The sequence below is a fragment of the Parasteatoda tepidariorum genome, chromosome 10, assembly GCF_043381705.1.
Source record: "Parasteatoda tepidariorum isolate YZ-2023 chromosome 10, CAS_Ptep_4.0, whole genome shotgun sequence".
NCBI lineage: Eukaryota > Metazoa > Arthropoda > Arachnida > Araneae > Theridiidae > Parasteatoda > Parasteatoda tepidariorum.
Genome location: NC_092213.1, coordinates 45,685,613 through 45,706,321, shown reverse-complemented (window position 1 = coordinate 45,706,321; position 20,709 = coordinate 45,685,613). Strand labels below are relative to the sequence as shown.

At 26.5% G+C, this 20,709-nt stretch overlaps 1 protein-coding gene across 1 annotated transcript; it reads left to right on the top strand.

Annotated features, from left to right (window-relative positions):
- The first annotated feature begins 6 nt into the window (after nt 1-6).
- On the top strand, nt 7-18,779 carry LOC107448049 (anaphase promoting complex subunit morula). The gene is made up of 12 exons (XM_016063138.4): nt 7-342; nt 834-1,290; nt 2,277-2,376; nt 4,167-4,299; nt 5,450-5,536; nt 6,445-6,637; nt 8,123-8,240; nt 9,919-10,094; nt 10,878-11,164; nt 14,137-14,395; nt 16,017-16,246; nt 18,463-18,779. The coding sequence occupies exons 1-12, from the start codon at nt 178-180 to the stop codon at nt 18,673-18,675; spliced, it is 2,418 nt and encodes an 805-aa protein (XP_015918624.1). The 5' UTR covers nt 7-177; the 3' UTR covers nt 18,676-18,779.
- Nucleotides 18,780-20,709: the final 1,930 nt, after the last annotated feature.

The window sequence follows — 20,709 nt, the reverse complement described above, 5'->3', positions numbered from 1 at the left end:
CTCACTCTGCCTTGCCAAGGTTCTTTCAATTATCTTTGAACGGAATCAACTCAGTTTTTCAGTTTCTTTGATTGACTATTAAATTAGAATAAGTGGAACTGCTTAGAGAAATTGAAATAGTTTAAACTGGTTGCTTGGCTCAGTTGCATTTTTTAAAATCGTAAACAATGTTGTTTGATGGTTTGTTTATTACTTCCTCACAAAGCTTTTGATTTTTATAAAAAAATTTCTTTAGCCAAGCATTTTCAAAAAAGTTTATACCAAATGGAGACCCCTAATTTCGCTCACGTGTGGAATATTGTGACTAGAATGCTTAAAAAAAGGACAACCTTTGATGATGAGGTGAATTAGACTATAATACTTTTGCTCCTAAACATTATCATGTTTTTAAATATCCAAATGCTTTATACAGGGTTCTACAAAATTTCTAGGAGCTGGACAAGTTTAAGGAGTCCGTTTTTAATAAAATAAAAAGCAACTGAACATTCTTTTTTTATTAAATTACATAAAACAATTATTTTTTAATTGAATACTATTCAAAAAATAATAAAGTGGTCAGAAGTGTGGTATATACTTTTAATTAACGTACAATTATATAATCACCGCAATACATGCATGCATAATATTCAAATGTGCCATTTAGTTTTTAAAACATAGTAAACTAATGTGGAATGGAGTTTATGTAGACAATATGCAGGTTTGAATTAAAAAACAGGTTTAATTTTACACAAATATTAGATGCCAGTTATGATTTTTTAGTTGATCTGGCTCTCGGAAATTGTAGACCCCTGGTTTTATATCCTAAATATAAACATTTATTTTGTTTGTTATAGTTAGCAAGACCTAATCAAGCACAATACATTGAGGCTCTTGCTACTCTTCATCAATGTGGAATGACAGCAATGGTGAGAGATTGGTTTCTTGCTACTTTTAAAGAAGATATGCAAAGTAACGTAGTTCCAGAATTTTGGAAGACATTTGAAAATTGTCCTCGTGGGAAGTTCTGGAAATTCCCTGATGCTTTAGCTTATCTTAATGAACAGATTGAATCATATTATTTCTGCTTGGAAGAAATTGAAGCACTCCAACAAGGTTTAGAGCAACTTTCACAAACTAATCCTGACATTATGGACAAAATAAAATATGTCAGAGGTACTGTTAAATCAGATCTTTTAATCATAGCTAGATCTCTTGCATTTGCTCATTGGCCAGTTGATTTCAGAGCTGTTCTTGTGGATTACTATAACCAATCATTCAAGGCATATCAATCAAAATTTAAGCATATAAAAGGTATTTCAATTAAGCATGCTTGTATTTTGTTTGAAGTAGTGAATTATTAATATTTAATTCTTTGATAGCAAATGTGAACCTGGAAGTTTTTCCATATCGATACATGTATATTTCAACTATAAACATGTATAATATATATAGTGGCTTGTCTCGGGATGCCTATGAATTATATTCTTCGCATTTGTCTTTATTTATTTATTTTTTTGAAGTTTCTAGCAAGTTACTGCTGGTTTTTTTATACAAGTATAGATATGGAAATCTTCTCATTAACTGTTTTTTGAGCACTGATTGATTTAAAAATCAAATAAATCATATCTTTGTTCTGCAAGATTTATTATACATTAATAGTGTTTACAAATCATCTTAGTTGTGAATATATTACCCCCTTCAAGACAATGATCACATATATGTCACATGATTATTTCTTTATGGCGTATCATACAAGAAATAAGACTTTTTGACTTAAACTGTTCAAAATCACATGGGTGTGATTTCTATATGGCACTCTTGTATTTGTACGTATAAACTCAAAGCATGTGGTCCTTAGGAAATGTCAATTTTCTCTTCTGCCAGTCCTGAAGGGGTTAAAAGAAGTTTTATTATATTTTAAATAAATTAAGCATTTTAAGCATAAAATTAATTTTTGATAATAACAGAGAGAAATTTAGTTCTATATTTAATTATTTTTACTGCTTTTATGAAAATTAATTATTTCTAAGTGCATTATTCTATTGAATATTCATGCTATGTTTTACTCAATTACAAATCTATTTTACAATCACTTAATTTTGAACAAAAATAATTCTTACTATAATTAATTTTGTTAGGAAGAATTACTTTATTCCAATGTTAAAATATTTTAAATTCATGTGTTGAGGAAATCAGGTAATTTTCTCTACTGCTGAAGTTAAATTTATTAAAAAAATATTTATTTAGATATGTTTAATTAAATATGTTGAAATGTAATTTTTTTTCTTATTTTTTAGAAGAAACACAGTCGTTACAGTGTACTGCTTGCATTTCTGAAGGTGGCGAATGCAATTGTGAGAAATTTTTGGCAGAGTTTTATATCACAAATCATCGATTGTGAGTTATATTTTTTATTCTTATATTAGTGATTTTTTGTCATCTACATTGTTTCAGAAATAGTAAAACATTTTCCAATATGAATCATTTTAAGCTTGTTTAAAGAAAATGTATTTCATCAGTATTGAGAATTAAGTTGCAACTGTCTTGTTACCTAGTTATTTAATTATTTTATGCTATAAAAAGAAAAAAAAATCATTCTGTAAAAAAATATTTTATTCAGTAAAGTACTTAAATTAAAAGTAAATACTAGTACTTAAATTAAAAGTAAATACTAGTACTTAAATTAAAAGTAAATTCTAGTACTTAAATTAAAAGTAAACATCACCTTAAAATTTTCAAAAATATCTTTTAACACTAAGCTGATGCTGTAATATTATCCTAAAAGTTTAATGTCTAACTCTTTTAAATGAGAAAAATATAGCACTTCTTTGTATTAGTATACATATAAATCAAATAAACTTGTCATAAACTTTCAATTTATTTTTCCAAAACTCACAAATGTGATAATATCCGTTATTTTCATGTAATTCAATTGCAAATTTTACAGCTTGTAGCTTGTATATCACTGATTGAGTGTAATGTACATCAGATTTTTTAAAATTACATTTATAGATTTTAACTAATTAAATATGGAACTATTAAGATGTTTTTATTAACTATATTGTTATTTTTTTTTCTTTCTTGCAACATAAAACTGGAAACACTCAATTGCTTGTTAAGTTTTTGGAACAAATTAGATAAAAGATAATGATATTAGTTATTATGGTATCTCAAAATCTATTCATGACAAAATATTTTATAAAATAATCAGTATATATGTTCTCTTTTAAGTTTCAATTTTAACAAAACATTTTATGCTATGTGAGCATTTTAATATTATTTATAATGATTAGTTTTGAATATACTGCGAACAGGGCCGGATTAACCTATAGGCACACTAGGCACGTGCCTAGGGCCTACGAAATTCAGGGGCCTACGAAAAACTTGGGAGAAAAAAATTTGTTGACAAAAATAATTTAGCTTTAAAAACAACAAGTGTATTTTGCACAAAATTATGAAGATACAAATAAAAATATAATATTTTTCGGCAATAAATTATTTTGCAGAATCTTATGATCTAATATATTACTTTTTTGGATTCAACTAAATCTTGTATTATGCTGTCGAATTCCAAACTACGCAAAATGTCGAGGAGTGGGGGAAAGAGGGGAGGGTCCAAAAACGGCTATGCCTAGGGCCTACAAAAGGTATAATCCGGCTCTGACTATGAATAATAGAATAATATTTTTGTTTCCAAATAATATGTATTTAAAGATAAATTTTGATTTCTCAAAACATTTATGATATTGAAGCTAGGCTCAGATTAATCTGATTAAATGTATGTTCCTAAACAATTTTAAATTATATTAAGAATAATATCTTGTTAGTCATTGATTTGTAGAGTCTTAACCTCCACTTCCATAATACTATATGTCTCCATAATATAATGGACTGTTGTAAGAATGTGAATAATATAATATTCTCCTTTAAAGTTAGTATATTAATTCAAATGACAAATTATCATGAATAGCCCCAAAAGAGAAATATTAGTTTCGCTGGAAGAAAAAGGAGAAGGAAAAAAAAGTTTGTTTTACTTGTAATTTGATAATAATTTTGTAAATAATGCTATTTAATAAATTAAAGTGTCATATCGCAGTAGATAAATGTTAATAACAAAACTTCTTATTGCTAAAGATAATTAATAATTTTATCTCTTTTGCTTCTTAATGTATATTATTAAATTATAGGCATGAATTAAATTTTTTTCAACTGGTCGTGGGAGATGTTCCTATAAATGTTGCTCAAGATGTTGTTGAGCTATATATTCGTGATTTTTGTAAAGGAAATTTTGAAATTCCTCTTCTTAGTGCTGTGAAAATTGTAAGTATTTTAAGCTTTATTTTACAAGTAATTAGAATTCTTTTTTCTTTTATGTATAATTTTTTTTTTTTTTTTTGATATTGTGCATATAAAACACTCAAATTTATTTATATTTCATATCTATAATATTTGAACCTAAAACCTGTTTCTAGACCTGTGTTTATTTAACAGTTAAACGATAATTTTTGTTACCTTTGCTTCTGTATTTTGTACATTACTATAATGTATAGCTAAAACATAAAGAAATTGCATTGTATTCTGTTATATTGCATCCTATATTACGTTTTTAACTTTTTCCTAGTATATTTTCAGTTATTTGTGAAGTTTAGTCACCTATTATTTATTTTGAATTAAAGGGGTTATGAATTAAACCTGTAAACTTTATAAAAATTAATTTTTTATTTCATGATCTGAAAGTATTCGAGATATGTATGATTCAGTGAAAATTCAGAAGTTATGTTACATGAAATAGTACCTCTTTGCCAAAATTTTTGAAAGAATATAAATTAAAGTAAAGGTATTATTCATAGTAATTGAAGATGGTCACAAAAATTTATCAACTTAAATACTTCTGATTTATCTAATTTGTGTCTGTTTATGTGCAGCAATATTTCTTTTATTACTTAATCCTTTATTTTTTTTCTGATTTAAATTAGAATTTTTGTTCTTGGCCTCAGACTAAATCTAAAGTTTACAAGCTCTCATATTGTAATTAAATTTTTTCTAATCAAATAATTAATATCCATGTTTATTCTAATTAAAAAGACTCTGTTTATATGCAATGAAAACCTTTCAATAATTTTTCTGGTACCAAAATGCTCACCTTAAATCAAAATTTCAAAACCTAGATGAATTTTCTATAGTTTTAATGCTGATTACTTATTATTTTTTTAATTGCTTTAAACCTTGTAAGTGCATGGTTATAATGATTGCATTGATTGTTTTGGTTTCTATAAAAATTCACATGATAGGAAAATTTTGTTTATTAATATTAAATTTTTTAAATAAGTTTTATATGGAATATTAATAGATCTGTGAGAATCATAATAAAATATTAAAGAGCATTTTTTGATATATATTCAGTATCTTAACAATTCCTATGGAAAGTAATTCATTTTATATCAGCTATTAATTTTAAGTTTATTTTTAGTGGCTTGAAACAACTGTTATAAGTTGGTTATCTTCATTTCATTGGGATAGTGCTCCTAATATTGAAGAATTAGTTCGTGAACACAAAGTAAGTGTTTTAGTTTAATTTATAAAAATTTTGAAATAAATATATTGCTAAACCGTTGGTGTTTTTATAAGCTATAATAAATAATATCCACTTTTCAATTAGTAATAATAATCCATTTTTTACTCATTTGCTGGCAAGTATGTTTGTACATCGCTAAACTGGATATTAGTAATACTTAAAATTAAGTATTATGTGTTGCAAATTTTTTTTATACAGGGCGTTTATAAAGTCCCGGACCCATTTTGATGTTTAATAACTCATAAAATAATAAAGATAGATTAAAATTAATAACATAAATGGTTAGATAGACTCAAAAAGTTTCATGACCCTTGTCAATGAACTTCCACGTGTGCCCCCTTCTTCGCAAGGAGAACATCAAGTCGATAGTTAATTTCACACCGGGTAAAGGCAAGCATGTCGGCATCCACAGAGGTTATTGCGGTTGTAATGTCATTATGTTCCACAACGAAGCATCCTTTCAAGTTTCTGGGATTGACTATCGACCTGATATTCTCCATGCGACGAAGAGGGCACACGTGGAAGTTCATTGACAAGGGTCTTAAAATTTTTTGAGTCTATCTAACCATTTATGTTATTAATTTTAATCTATCTTTATTATTTTATGACTTATTAAACATCAAAATGGGTCCAGGACTTCATAAACACCCTGTACTACTTTTTTTTTGCACCTAAAAGCAATGAAAGGGAAAGAACCAAAAACAAAACTTCTCCCCTTTTTTTTATATGATTTTTTTTTCAATTTTAAAATTAAAATAGATTTACTTTGCTTTTTTGGCAGAAAACATATTTGTTGCGAATATTATATTTAGACAGAATATCTATAAGTCCTGATAAAAACTGTATCTTCTGCTAAGAAAAATATTTGTGAATTATAATTTTTTTTCTAGAATCGCCTGTTTCACATCTTGTATGAAGCATTTGCTGATGTTCGAGTTGATCAACTATTTGATATAATAATTGAATTTCCTGAATCTCATGCTGCCTTAGAAGACTTGAAAGAATGTCTGGAAATAACTAATCTACGACCAAGACTCATAAGTACTTTAAAGTCATCTTTAGAAAATCGTTTACTTCATCCTGGTAAATGAATTTTTTTTTTAGTTTACTTTGTATTTACTTATTAGACAAAGCAATTAATACTATTCAGTTTTGTTAAACTTATTTTAAATATTGTTGATTAGAATTTTTAACATTTGTAAAGACATTATTATATTGAAATTCTTCATTTTTGGTAATTGATGTTATTAGCTGTTTATGTTTTTATTCTCAATTATATTATTTTTTATAAATATTTTTTCTATAATTACTTTTGTTTGTGATCTTGAATTTAATTTTATTTTAATTATGATATTAAACCATAAATAGATGGTAGATGGTTTTATTGGTTTCTTAATAATTTTTAAAGAATGTAGACTGTCTACAATGTAGAGATGAGTATTTTATTTTAAACAGTGAAGGTAGGAAAGTTAAAAATTAAATATATAAAGTAATATTTTTGAATGATAAAATAAGGAATTTAGTCATAATAATCTAACATCTAAATTAATTTATTAAAAACGTTTTATTCTTTGAATTTTCAGGTTTATAGTTTATGATGACATTCACAATGTATTTAATCATTTCTCCATTGTACAATGACACCATTATTGCTTTCATGTCTCTCCATTTTGAAGAAAAAAGTGGAGCCTCTTCTTAACTTTGAAAACATTTCAATTCAATTAAGAACAAAAAAAATTTTCTTTTAAGTTTTTTTTTTTTTTTTTTTTTTTTTTTTTTTTTTTTTTAAGCTCTTTTTTCTCCCTCTACACCAACAATCTTATTCATGGGTATCTTCATTTATTGTTATCTCTTGTGACTATATTTTATATATTCAATTTCTTTTTTTTTTTTAATTCATTATGTGCGTTTGTTTTTATTGATCAATATTGCTGCCTGTTCTTGAACTATAAGGTCAGGCAATGCACCTTTTCCACCCACATTGTGGAACCATTATCTATCTGTAACTTTTTTATATTACAAATTCGGTTGATTTATTTACTATAGATTTTGAATTTTTTTTAAAATACAAATTGTGAGTTTTTTTAATGCGAATTTTGATTTGAATTGGATTATCTTGTCAAACATAGGTGGGGGAAAAATGCATTTACTAGGAACATGACAGAATCATGCTCATCAGTTGTAAGTAGTCTTCATGATAAAGTGTTTATTCACTTTTTACCTCTTTTAAACTGTACAAATATACTAAAATTAGTTTGATATGGTTATTAAGAACAATATAAATGTTAAAAAAAAATTAAAATTGTAAAAAATTATGAAGTACTATATCTTCAGGAATTGAACTTCATATGTCATACTAAATCTTGGATTGGGGTGTAAAATCTTTAGGCAGGGCCCTAATAGGTTAGCCCAAATGCATCTCTAGTGTTTGTTGTACATATTTATAACAGATGCTAGAATTAAATGAACTAATCAGTTGTGTAATATATATTGTATAACTTTTTTTTGTATAGCTTTGTATTTTTTAAATTTTTAAGAAATGACAATATTGCTTTAATTTTTTCCAAGGGGTAAATACATCTGACATTCTTACTGCTTACATTTCTGCAATAAAAGCTTTGAGAGTTTTGGATCAAACTGGAGTTGTTCTACAAGTTGTTAGTGAGCCAGTTTGCAAGTATTTGAGGTGATTTTTCATTATTCTTTCAAATTGTAATGTTTTTTTTTTTTTTTTTAAATATTCATTTTTTTTATAATAGCTCTTATGTATTAAGCATTTAACTCACGTATTCTTAAACAACTTAGGTAAATTTCTACTAAAATGCCCATGCTTAGTAGCGTTTCTATAATAAATGGCATTCTGAAAAGTTTTTTTTTTTTGCATAACTGCTACCTAGTTTAACCCTGCTCTCAACTTGACGTTGAAAGGTTAAATTAAGAAAAACTCTTTTTAGAAAGGGATCTCAGAAAAGAAAGTTTTAGCCTTTGAGTGATATAATAAGAATCAATTTTTATATTAACTTATTATAACTTAATTATTCCTTATTGTAATAATTTGTCTTATAAATTAAGAGACAAAGTACAACTAATTATATATAATATTTACTAGATATATAGTATTTTCAAATTTAAGAACGTAATTAAAGTTTTTTGCAGTTTGTCTTCTGTGTAAAGAAAAATCTTAAAAGATTTTTAACTTTCTGTGTGGACATATTAATTTGGTAATTTTTTTAATGTGTATAAATTCTTTAATTTTCAAATTAACTTTTGAAATACATTTGTTTTAAATATGTTAAAGCTAAAGAACAATTAAAAAAATTGTCAAGAGTGTTGAACAATTTAAATTTTTTGGCAACTACATTTTGCAATTTTAATCTAATAATTTCAGTGTTTGTTAAATATATTTAAATGTTTTTTATTGTACATTTACAATTCAAAGGCTGCAGGTTGTATATCTTTTAAATAAATATTTAAAAAAAGTTTTGAACATTTTAATAACTTTATTTTTTTTTATTTAAAAAATCATTGATTTAAATCAACTTATTTATTAAAAAATATTATTTCATAAATTCATTCTTATGGTTTGATTTCGTAAAGTCTGATTCTATTGTTATTAAATATTTTTTGCAAAGAAATAATGAGATTGGGTAATGTATGTGTATTATTTGATGTTCAAAATAGGCTAATAAATAACTATAAGAGACTAAATGTGGATGAAAGTGACATGAAACTTTTAAATTATAAAATTATTTATGTAAAATAGTTTTCTGCTCTATAAACTTATTCCAATTATACCCATTTTGTTTGATGTTTTTTTAAATAAAGTACATTCCTTATCCGGATGTGAATTTACCAGAATGTCTCTTTTCTGGACACAATTTAGCAATAGAAATAAACTAATCTCTTTTCTTTTAAAAATTTTTTTTTCTCCTTATAACAGGGTTTCCACCCAATTTTAGAAACAAAAAAAATTCATTGACTTTTCCAGGTATATAGGGTAAATTTCATTGAAAATCCAGACCATATTTTATCTATACCATGCAATTTTGCATTAGAAAACTGGGATTTTTATTTGTAATACCAAATATTAGGTTTTAAGAGCAAAACATTATCATTGAATGAGGATAGGAACAGGCCAGTTTGACTAATGTGATAAGTCATTACTACAAATTATTGTCTATTTTTCTTTTCATTGAATAATGCATGTTTTGAAGTTTGTTTATCTTAAAGACCTGTTACTAGGAAGTATCTACTTTCTAGACTTGCCGAAATCTCTATGATTCCAGCAGGTTGTGCTACCCTAAATTATAGTTATAGAAGATAAATCATAAAAGATTAAAATTTACTAATAACTTATTACTTAGATCAAGAGAAGATACTGTTCGATGCATAATTTCTAGTCTTCGAGAGGACAGTTGTGGTGAATTGGCTTGTGAATTACTCAAAGGTGTACCATTGAAATTAGAAGATAATTTTCCCATGGATGAAGAAATGGATGATTGGCAGAAATGGTGTCCAGATCCAGTTGATGCTGATCCAGGTATGTATTCAAAAATTTTGTTTGTTCATTGATTGTTGCAACAATATTTGAAAATAGTATTGTAGCAAATGCTTTCTGTACATTTTTGTAATTCCGCAACAGCTCGATACAATTGTATCTTATCTTCTCAGTTGATTCTAATCATCTGAATGTTTCATTTTAAGTTTACTGCCAAACCTTAGTGTTATGTTGCTTTAAGAAGCCTTCCCTTTTCTATCAAAACATTACCCAATATTTTAGTGTTTCCATTTTTTTATAACAATTAAGCATAAGTGTTTTTCTTATTGACATGGAATGTGTGTCGAATAAGATTATATTCTGAAAATGTTTGTTCTTATGTTTAGATTTTATTAATAATTTATTAAAATAGGATGATATTATTATTCACATTCTAAACTAAGATATAAATAGTTAAATTATTCACAATAAAAATTTTTTTAGCATTTTATTAAGTATATTTTTTCATTAGCAAAATATATGAATGTATAAATAAAAGTCATTGATGAAACAGTTAATATGGGAAACAATTTAATGATATTTATTTTCTCAAGTATTAATTTTATTGAACTTTAAATAGAATCTTTATGTGCTAGAATTTTGATATTCTTGACTTGAAATTTTGTTTATTTGCTTTCAAATATATTCCTTCTTTAAAATGTGTGAACATTTTTAACTGTGCATATATTAAATTTATTAATATTTAACAGTCACATATTAACTTATCAATATTTAGTCAGTGAAAATAGTGTATTTTTATGTTCATTTTTATTTTCTATGAAATAGCAAAATCAACTGAAAGCCAAAGATCATCCGATATCATTGGAATACTAGTGAATATTTATGGAAGCAAAGAGCTATTTGTGAATGAATATAGAAGCTTGTTGGCTGATAGAATTCTTACTACATTTTCGTATGACACTGAAAAAGAGATTCGCTATTTAGAACTTCTGAAATTGAGGTTTGGTGAATCACAGCTGCATTTCTGTGAAGTAATGTTGAAGGATATAGCAGATTCCAAGCGACTGAATTCTCACTTGAACTCTGGGGAAGTAAAGGATTATGAGCCAGGTGTTAGTGCATATTTTTTATTTATTAATTTTTTTTTTAGTTGTTGAGGGAACATGCGCTAAAATTATTTTTTACAAGAGTATTTAACTATATTGCTTTAGAAAATGATTTTTAAAATAATTATTTTAGTTGATTTAGTGAGCGAGTTTCATAAAATGAAATCAGTGGAACTCGCTCTGATTTTTAGAAATCATTATAATAAGAGTCAAAAAGAGGTAATTTGTTCAGTTGCTTTTACAAACAGACAATTTAAAGCAAAATAAAATATTTTACTAAAAAGCTTTTATTTAAAATGAAAAATATTATATAACGTCTTATTACAGAAATACATAAACGAATCACAAATGTTAATAGATGTTTGCACAGTCTGAAAAAATATATGAGATCCAACTTTCTAAAATGAAGAACTAAATTACTTATATAAAACTCTTATAAGACCTGTTTTGACTTATGCTTTTGAGACTTGGGCATTGACATCGAAAGACGAGGAGGCGATTGCAATTTTTGAAAAAGGGTACTATGTAGTATCTGTGGTGGAACTCAGGTAAACGGCTCATGGAGAAGAAGAACTATCTCAGAGCTGAATAAAATCTCAAGGGAGTCTGATGTTGTTAAGTACATAAAAATTTATAGACTAAATTAGGCTGGTCATTTAATCAGAATGCAGAAAGACCGAAACTGCAAGAAAATATTTTAATCAAAACCTATGGGAACAAGACGAAGACCACATCTTAGGTGGATCGACAGTGTTGAGAAGGGCATCAACACTTTGTGAATCAAAAATTGGAGGACATTCACCAAACAGAGGGACAATAGGAGGAAACTCTTAGAGAAAAACTGACATGCCAGTAAAGAAGAAAGATTATATAGCACTGTGCAAACTGTATTTTTTGTTGCTTTTTTTTTTTGAAATAAAAAAATTTGTGAAATGTGCATTTGGAAATTAAAAATCTGAATAGTGTAATTTGCACAAACCTGTCTAGCTTGATGCACAGTGAGAATAAGAATGGATCTCAAGTTTCTAAAAATGATTTGCCAAATACTATTAATTGTCAATTTTTTTTATCCATGCATTTTTTCTTGTAGAATTCTTTTAAATATTAAAAAAGTAATTATTACCTAATAAATAATTATGATGTCACGTGGAAACTATGAACTGTATAGTTCAAAAAGTCAACAATTTTTCAGATCTTAAAATAATTGAAGTAACTGGCAGTGAGCTCCATTGATTCTCTGTCACAAAACTCCCTCATTGAGTATTTATAATTATTATTTTTTTTTAATTATTAAAATACTTATTCTATTTAATGTACTGAATAAAATATGTTTTGCAAAGGCATCTTTCTAACTAATGTGGTATTATTAGAGACATCTTGCATTTTTTTAAAAATTAAAATGAAGTTAAAAAAATCAGCCCTTATTGTGTGTCAAATTTTTTATCTTGATTTTTTTATTGTTATTATTAACTCTTATGACTTGAGTTTGATGAATGGAGTTCTGCAAAGTTGTGACTCCATGAGGTAAACTAATCACTCATATTAATGCTGCTGAAAGCAGCAGGATAAAGTTTAAGTAACCCTACACTGTATTTGATGTTGTTGTTAGGATTTTTTTTTTACAGTTATTTAAAATGGAATATTATAGGTTGTGTTTGATTCGATTAATGAGGAGTCACAGAGTGGCAAAACGATGAGAGAGAATGGAGTATTCAGAGCACTAAAAAAAAAAAAAAAACTGCAGAATAGTGAGTCAATGAGGATGGGTCATTTGGCCACTGAAGGCTTTTTTTTTTACTTTACTTTACACTCAGACACATCCCTGAACCATAGAGCTTTCACCTCCTTTTCAGTTTGTTTGGATGTGCCAGAAAAAAAGTAAAATGCAAAAACTTACAACTAAAGCAGGAGCAAATTTAGCAAAAAATAGATTGAAATAGGAAAAAAAAAACATCACTGAAAATTAAAAATAATACTCATAAGGCCACTGAAGGCTGTTAGATAAGTAGGGACAAACCAATTTTTTTCCCAAAATGATGTTTTATTTTCCAAGCTTGTGAAAGTTTGGAGTGACAATCCTAGTAACGATAAAAAAAAAACTAAAAATGTTTCTTATTAAATGTGCCACATGAAGTAAAATGAATGCATGTGGGGGCTAGTTGTCATTACATATTTTGCCCCTGGTGTTATTATTAGCCAATTGTAACAAGACTAATTTATAAAAATAAAATTTGTAAGAACAATAATACATATTTTAATAGTAAATGAAAAGAATCTAGTTACCTATATTTTAAAGTCTTAACTAAAATTCAAAAACGAAGGGAAATTGCTTGAAGTACCAAAAGAAAAGGAAATTGCTTGAAGTACCTTTTTTTTTTCCCACCTCTTGCTTTACTTAACAATTTTATTGCTTGGACTAGAGCATTTTCTATTTCATAATCAGTAAAAATTTCTGATTTAAGAATTATTATTTATTTTTCAAAAATTCAAAAAATTTGTTTTAAAATTAATTATTTTTTATAATTTTATTGAAAAGCACACTCACATACAAATTGTGCCTGCAAAGAGTTGAATGTTTGCTCCCATTCTTAAGTGCAGAATTTCATGCTTTAGGTTTGTAAACAAATACCTTATTTTTTTTCTCCCATTGTAATTTATTTTCAAAATACTGATTAGGACCAATCATATTATGTTACGGTATTATTTGTTTTTAGAAATTGCTACAATTTGCATTTTTTTTAAAACCTTTATTAATTTTATTTTGTAAAAAGTGACAGTTGTTTTTATTGTAATACTATTTATGAAGCATTAAATAAATATGAATTCAAAGAAAGCTGTTACTATCTTTTATTTAAAAAAAATTTCTGATAATTCTAACTCATTATTTATTTACATCTTTAATTGGTAAATATAATAACACGTTTGATGATATATTTTCAATTTTATATCAAATTTGTTAATTTCAATGTATTTTACAGGATTTTCCAATAAATACAATGATACTTTCTGCACAGTTTTGGCCGTCATTTAAAGAAGAAAAGCTGAAATTGCCAGATTATATTTGGCAAAATTTAAAAAAGTATACAACAGCATTTGAAGCATTAAAGGGAAACAGAACACTCATGTGGAAGCCACATTTGGGCTTAGTTGATTTAGAAATTGAACTGAAGGGAAGAATTCTCAATGTCAGTGTTAGTCCAGTACATGCTACAATTTTGTGTCATTTTAGTGATAAACGTAAGATTTTACTTTGTCATTTGAAACAACTACTGTTCGGCTTTGAGGAGAACTCCTCCAGACTAAAAGTCTGGGGCTGTCTGCTGCTATGGTAACATGAGAAAGCACATTTCTAATGGGGGGGATGAAGGTCTCCAAGAAAGATTCTCATGCTGACCGGCACCAAGATCATGACAAAACTATTCAATCCCACACCACTTTTGAAAGTGACTGACAATCGTAACCATAGTACCTGCCACAAAACACAAGACTAGTGTCTAGAGCAGTTCTCCTGAAAGCTGCCCAATACACTTTTGTTAATTTTTAATTTCAGTAACTTAAAATCTAATATGATTGAATTATTCTTCTATCTTGTCTGATTCGAGGTGCCCTCTGCTTGGTAATAGAAATAAGGTGCTTGTGTACGAGCCTTAACATAAGATAGAAATTAGTTGTATGAACACGAAAGTGAGGTTAACTTTTTTTTTAATTAATGAAATTGTACTATTAAACTATTTAAAGTTATTTATTTTAGTTAAATATTTATTTATTTTTGTTAACTATTTAAATAAGAACTTCATTTATGTCATCAGAATTTTTTTTTTTATAATTTCAGTAGTTGTTTCTTGTTTTTAAGTATGTTTCTTGTTTTAAGTTGTTCTTAAATATTGTTTGATCCGTCGAAAATAAAGGTTTTTTAGGTACCAGGGGTGATTGTGAGCCCAAGTCAAAATTCCGGAAAATTTCTGGAGTTCAAAAAAAAAAAAAAAAAACAGTTTAAATTGAAAAATCAGAAAAAAATTTAAACAGGGTTTTGTTTCCTTTTCCTCAATATTTCTTAGTTTACTTAAAATACATTTAAAATTTTACTCATACTTATACCATTTACACATACCTATGATGATCTGGAGAAGTAATTAAAATTTACAAATATGTCTTTCTTTCTTGAGTTTATGATTATAACAACTATTTGCTGATAAAAAATTAATATTAATCATGAATGTAAGCTTATAAAGTATCTTTCCGGCTCGCCCTTACAAATAAATAAAATAAACTGTGTTTTTAAGTTCCACCTTTGAAAATTTGATTTTCGGAAACTTCTGTGATCAATGATTTTTTGTAACGTCTGGACCTTCGATCTCCGGAAACTTCCGGATCACTGTTTGCAAAAATTCCGGAAATCCGGATTTTTTCCGGAGCACAATCAGTCCTGAGGTACAAAAATTTCATAGGCAATTTATTTTAATTCTTATAATTATAAAATATGTTGACAATGTAAGGTTAAATAATTCATAATTCTTAAACATTTTTTATTAGCTCAACCTTGTGAATGGCAAGCTTTTATTCATTTAAAAATAAAGAAAGACTACACAAGTAAAAAATTTAAGTTAGAATTAGTTAAATTCTTTTATAATTAAACTAGAGGATTTATTTAAGTACTAGCTTTTAGTAAATGAATATTTATAAAAGTAAATATTTTAAAATTAAAGTATTATTTAGTGAGTACTAATTAATCATTACTTGGGTTATAAAATAAATATTTTACATCTAACAAAATTTACTATTTTGAATCACTAATGAATCATTTAAGATATACTTATAACTTGAGTAATTGAAAGTTGCTATTTTTTATATTTTATAGCTAAATGGACCATTAATGAATTGAGTTCTGAAATGCAAATGCAAGCATCAGTTTTACGACGTAAAATTACTCTTTGGCAAAGTCATGGAGTTCTTCAAGAAGCAGAACCTGATGTTTTCGTTCTTACAGAAGACCAGAAAAGCAACAAATGTGATTCCATTGTCATGATTGAAGATGAAGAAGAATCTGTAACTGCTTCTTCTCAAGATATGAAAGAAGAAGAATTGCAGGTAAATTTGTTACGATTTTATTTAAAAAACATTAGAAATGTATACATATATTTAAAAATAATCTTTATTTTATATTTATTTTGATGTTAATATAAGTTGATATTATATTATATAGTCAACAGCATTCTTAAATTTCCTGAACATAAAGAATATTTAAATTTTAATGACCATTATAAAATTTGTTTAAAAATTATTTTTCACCAACAATTTTGGTACAGATAAATATTTAATGTCCATTAAAAATGTAATTTGATGAGAAAATAATTGTCCTTAGTTGTCAAACAGATGCCCCTTTTGACTGGACAACTGGAACTTTCTCCCTTTTCTGTTGAATGTATGAAATAAAGCTCACTTAAAGATATATGGTAAAGTAGGAAAGTTTAAATTTGAATTAAAAAAACATAATAGCATTAAATTTTATATTGATGAAATTGAAGATGATATTAAGTTTGGTTAATGTATTGCATTATATAAAATTAATTTAACTCAATAACTAAATAACCATGTAGAAGATAAAATTTTTGTCACCTACAAGTAAAATTTAATAAAATTTTTTTTTAAATTTTAAGAGAAGTGTAAAGAACAATATTGAAATCTAACTACGAAATAAAATGCCACAAAAGACAATTTATGAACCAATTTTGTCCCAATTAGTCAATAAACTAAAAGCATTTCCACGAAATAGCAGGCAAAGTGAGTACAATTCATTAGTTGCAGAACTTGCTGTATGGATCAAGTACATTTATGCAATGCAAAATCCACACTACACTATCAAAATTTTCTTTCAAACTCTTTTCAAAATGTATAAAAACTAATATAAAAAAAACTTTAAATCCATAGATAAATATAGATTCATGTTGGGTACTTGCGATATGAACTTTTTTATGTGGCATATTCGGGGACTTCAATGCTAAGATCAGCAGGCAAGGATTTGTTAGATCCCACCCTGTTGCTGAAAGGGGATGCTGGCAAACCAGATATAACTTTGAGCTCTTCCGACTCTATAAGTAGCCCCAAATTAAACAAATAATCCACAGTAATAGGTTGAGATTGCTGGTTCATTTATGGAGAAACCCTGAAAATAGCACCATGAGAACCCTGAGGGGTCATGTCCCAGAGGTAGCCCCCTACTAGATGGCTCGACAACATCAAAAATGACCTGAAAACCCTAAAGATTAGAAATTGGAAGGGAGTTGCTATGGATAGGAGGCACTGGCATTTGTCAACTGTTGAGGCAGCTAATGCCTGCAAGTTGCGCTGACAAAGAAGAAGATATAAGGGGATCAATCATTAAATTAATATTTGTAATGTTATAAAGTTTACCATTTAAATTGGTGTTTCCAGGTTTATTTTTGCTTTCAGGTTTATTTTTGCATTGTTTGAGTTTTAATTTCATGTTATAGTTCAATCTAATTTTTTTTAAAACTTTATATTACTAATAGACAGTTAATCCAAAATAATTTGAAAAAAAGTGTTTAAATGAAGCTCTTTATTTTCCGACCTAATGATTTGTTAGTGCCATAAAATATTTATTCTGTTGTTAAAATTTTAAAAATATTGCTATAAATTATTATTAATATAGTATACTAAATTTGATACTTTTAACACCCTAAATCAACTTTTGAACAAAAATATTATCAAAATAACTTGCAGCATCAAAATAATTATCTTAATTGTTTTTCAAACACAATTTTTTATTCCATATGCTTTTTTTTTCCTTTTGAAATCTCATATCTGTCAGAAATTATAGAACATTTTGGAAAAATTCCTTAACTGCCCTAGTGGAATATTAAAAAAAAATAATATTTATTATTGTTACATAGATTTATCTCTCATTTATTTCTAAATAAGTTAATCTATTATTGCCCTCCTAGCTTCAAATTATTTTGATAGTCTTATAGTATTTTCTTAGATTAAAACAAGTTTTATTTCCTACAAAAATATCATTATAAGGTTGTCAAAAATAGTATAAGTTGCCACACGTTTTTTTCCACACTTTTCCTCCCCCTAAATATTCTTAAGTTACAGAATAGTTAAATTAAATCCTTATGTGTTCTATATCTTCTTACTACATAAAATACCGATTCTTATTCAATCTTAGACTAAAAGCTATCAACTCATGTTTTTTTATCTATAAATAAAGCAATGTTTAGAATTAAATTAGATTTCTATCAAATTTATTCTAAATTATTATTAACTTTTTTAATTATTTTCAGACTTTCTGGTCTTTTATTGTTGGTATGCTCACCAACATGGAGTCTTTACCTCTTGAGCGTATTCACAGTATGCTCCGAATGTTTACTGTTCAAGGCTCCAGCACAAATGAATGCTCCATTCAAGATATGAAACAATTCTTGGAAAAGAAAGTAAAGGAAAGACAGTTAGTTTATTCAGCCGGGATGTTCAAACTTCCAAAATTTGATTCATAAATTCTACTTATAGCAATGGGATGTATATAATGTATTATAATTTTTGAAAGTGTTTTATGTAATTTGTTAATTTTTTAGATGAATAAATGAACTTATGTAAATGATTAGCAGATTTCTTATTAAGTATTCTTTTTTAATATGTTTGTACAAAAGTTGTAATGATATATTGAATAAACCTATTACATGTTGGTAAAACCAAATATCCTAGTATTTATAGAAAACTAAGCCATTCATCGATAAAAAAAAAACCCCTTCCTAACTAAATTTAATTAGCACTAGTATATGTGCTTAACATATATATATATATATTATAATATTTATCTCAGCACATGTATCTATTATTTTATGAACACAATCAGAAAATTGTGATTTTATAAATTTGATTTAATTTTAATCTTTTATCTCTCAAGAAAAATTCCAATATATTGTTTTGAAAAGTGTTCGCACCTTGCCTTGTTACTTAACAATAGACGGCGCTGTTAAAATACATGTACATTTTTACTTATCATTTTTTTAATAAATACTGTCCATGTCATCGTGAAGTGTGGTGCTTTTGTTTTCTTTGTGTCGAGCTTTTCTTGTGTATGTATAAAACAAAAAGAAATATGAAGAATTTAAATTTGTTTTGAAGCTTAAATTCACATCTTTCCAGAAAAATCCAGGCGTAATGATCTTTTTATGTAATATTTCAAAAAGTTATTCTTGAGCATTCTTAATATCTAAAGGATAAAAATTACATATCATGTTTTTATCTATTAAATAAATCTGGATAAAAATAGAATTTAGTCGTTTTCATCCATTACTAAAGTTTATTTTTTATCAATTAATAGTTTAATTTTGTAAAGCTATAAAATAGATCCATAGTCAATTTAGGAAAGTGTGTTGGAGTTAATATTTCATGTTTTCCAGCAGGCACTGACTGGTATTGATAGTAAAAAGTGATTAAAAGCATATGATCACTTAAATTTAAAAAAATAAATATTTTTTCTTTAAAGCGTTCATAATCTTATTATTAAATATGACTCCGACTCATAATAAAAAAAGGTAACACATTTAAAATGTTGATGATATGTATTGATAATTAATGTACCACCATAAAAAATAGTCGAATGAAATTCTTCTCGAGCGGGCCGAGATTTGCAGCAGAAGCATTAAATTATTATGATTGAATTGAAAAATCTTGCGATTTTAAAGCGTTTGCTTGAAACTTAGTTAATGTTGGGGGGTTCATTACAGCTACCTGTAATTTTAATCAAGTTGTTTTCATAAATACTAATGAAATTGACCTTTTTATATAATTTGATGGGAAAAAATAGTAATTTTCTCTTTATAAAACAATTTTTTATTTTTAGTTCATTTCTTATAACTCCATCAAAGGTTTGGTAATGTTTGATTCAAACATTATTCAAAAGTAAAAACTATAAAATTTTTGATGAGCCTTTGAGCAAATATTTATTTTATTTTTAAAAATGAATTAAGTATGAGGATAACATCTGCATTCCTAAATTTAAATAGTAGATGCATTGACTTATAATTTATATTCAAAAATAGACATTAAAAATAAGATAGAAAATATTTGATTTGTCAAATATGAAGGAACTATTTCTGTTTTTCTTTTTACATCTGCCTCAAACAATAACAAAATTAAGAAATATTAAATTAATGTAATTACAAGTGTTATAATTTTAAATACAAATAAAATCAAAGTAAAACTTCACAATAGTAAAATTAAAAGAAAGCTTGAAAATATAAGTATATCAAAATTTCCACTTAAAAAAAGATACTGATTAATTTTAATTTTTATTAACCTTTAAATTATACCTTTTAATTTTTCCTATTATGATTTTTGTTTTAATATTGTTATGTAGTAAGTTCATAATTTTCAAGTCAGATTCTGAGTCACTAAATTTTGGCAATGTGAGATTATGTTCCAAAGTATGAGACTATGACCCAAAATTTTTAGACAATACGAGATTATTTCCTAAAATATTTAGACAAAATGATATGTTCCATAATATTTTTAACCAGATAATA

Coding starts and splice junctions, on each gene's coding strand:
- LOC107448049 (XM_016063138.4), top strand. CDS start 178: ATGGTTTGTTTATTACTTCCTCACAAAGCTTTTGATTTTTATAAAAAA. Junction 1,291..2,276: donor AAAATTTAAGCATATAAAAG/GTATTTCAATTA, acceptor CTTATTTTTTAG/AAGAAACACAGTCGTTACAG. Junction 5,537..6,444: donor AATTAGTTCGTGAACACAAA/GTAAGTGTTTTA, acceptor TTTTTTTTCTAG/AATCGCCTGTTTCACATCTT.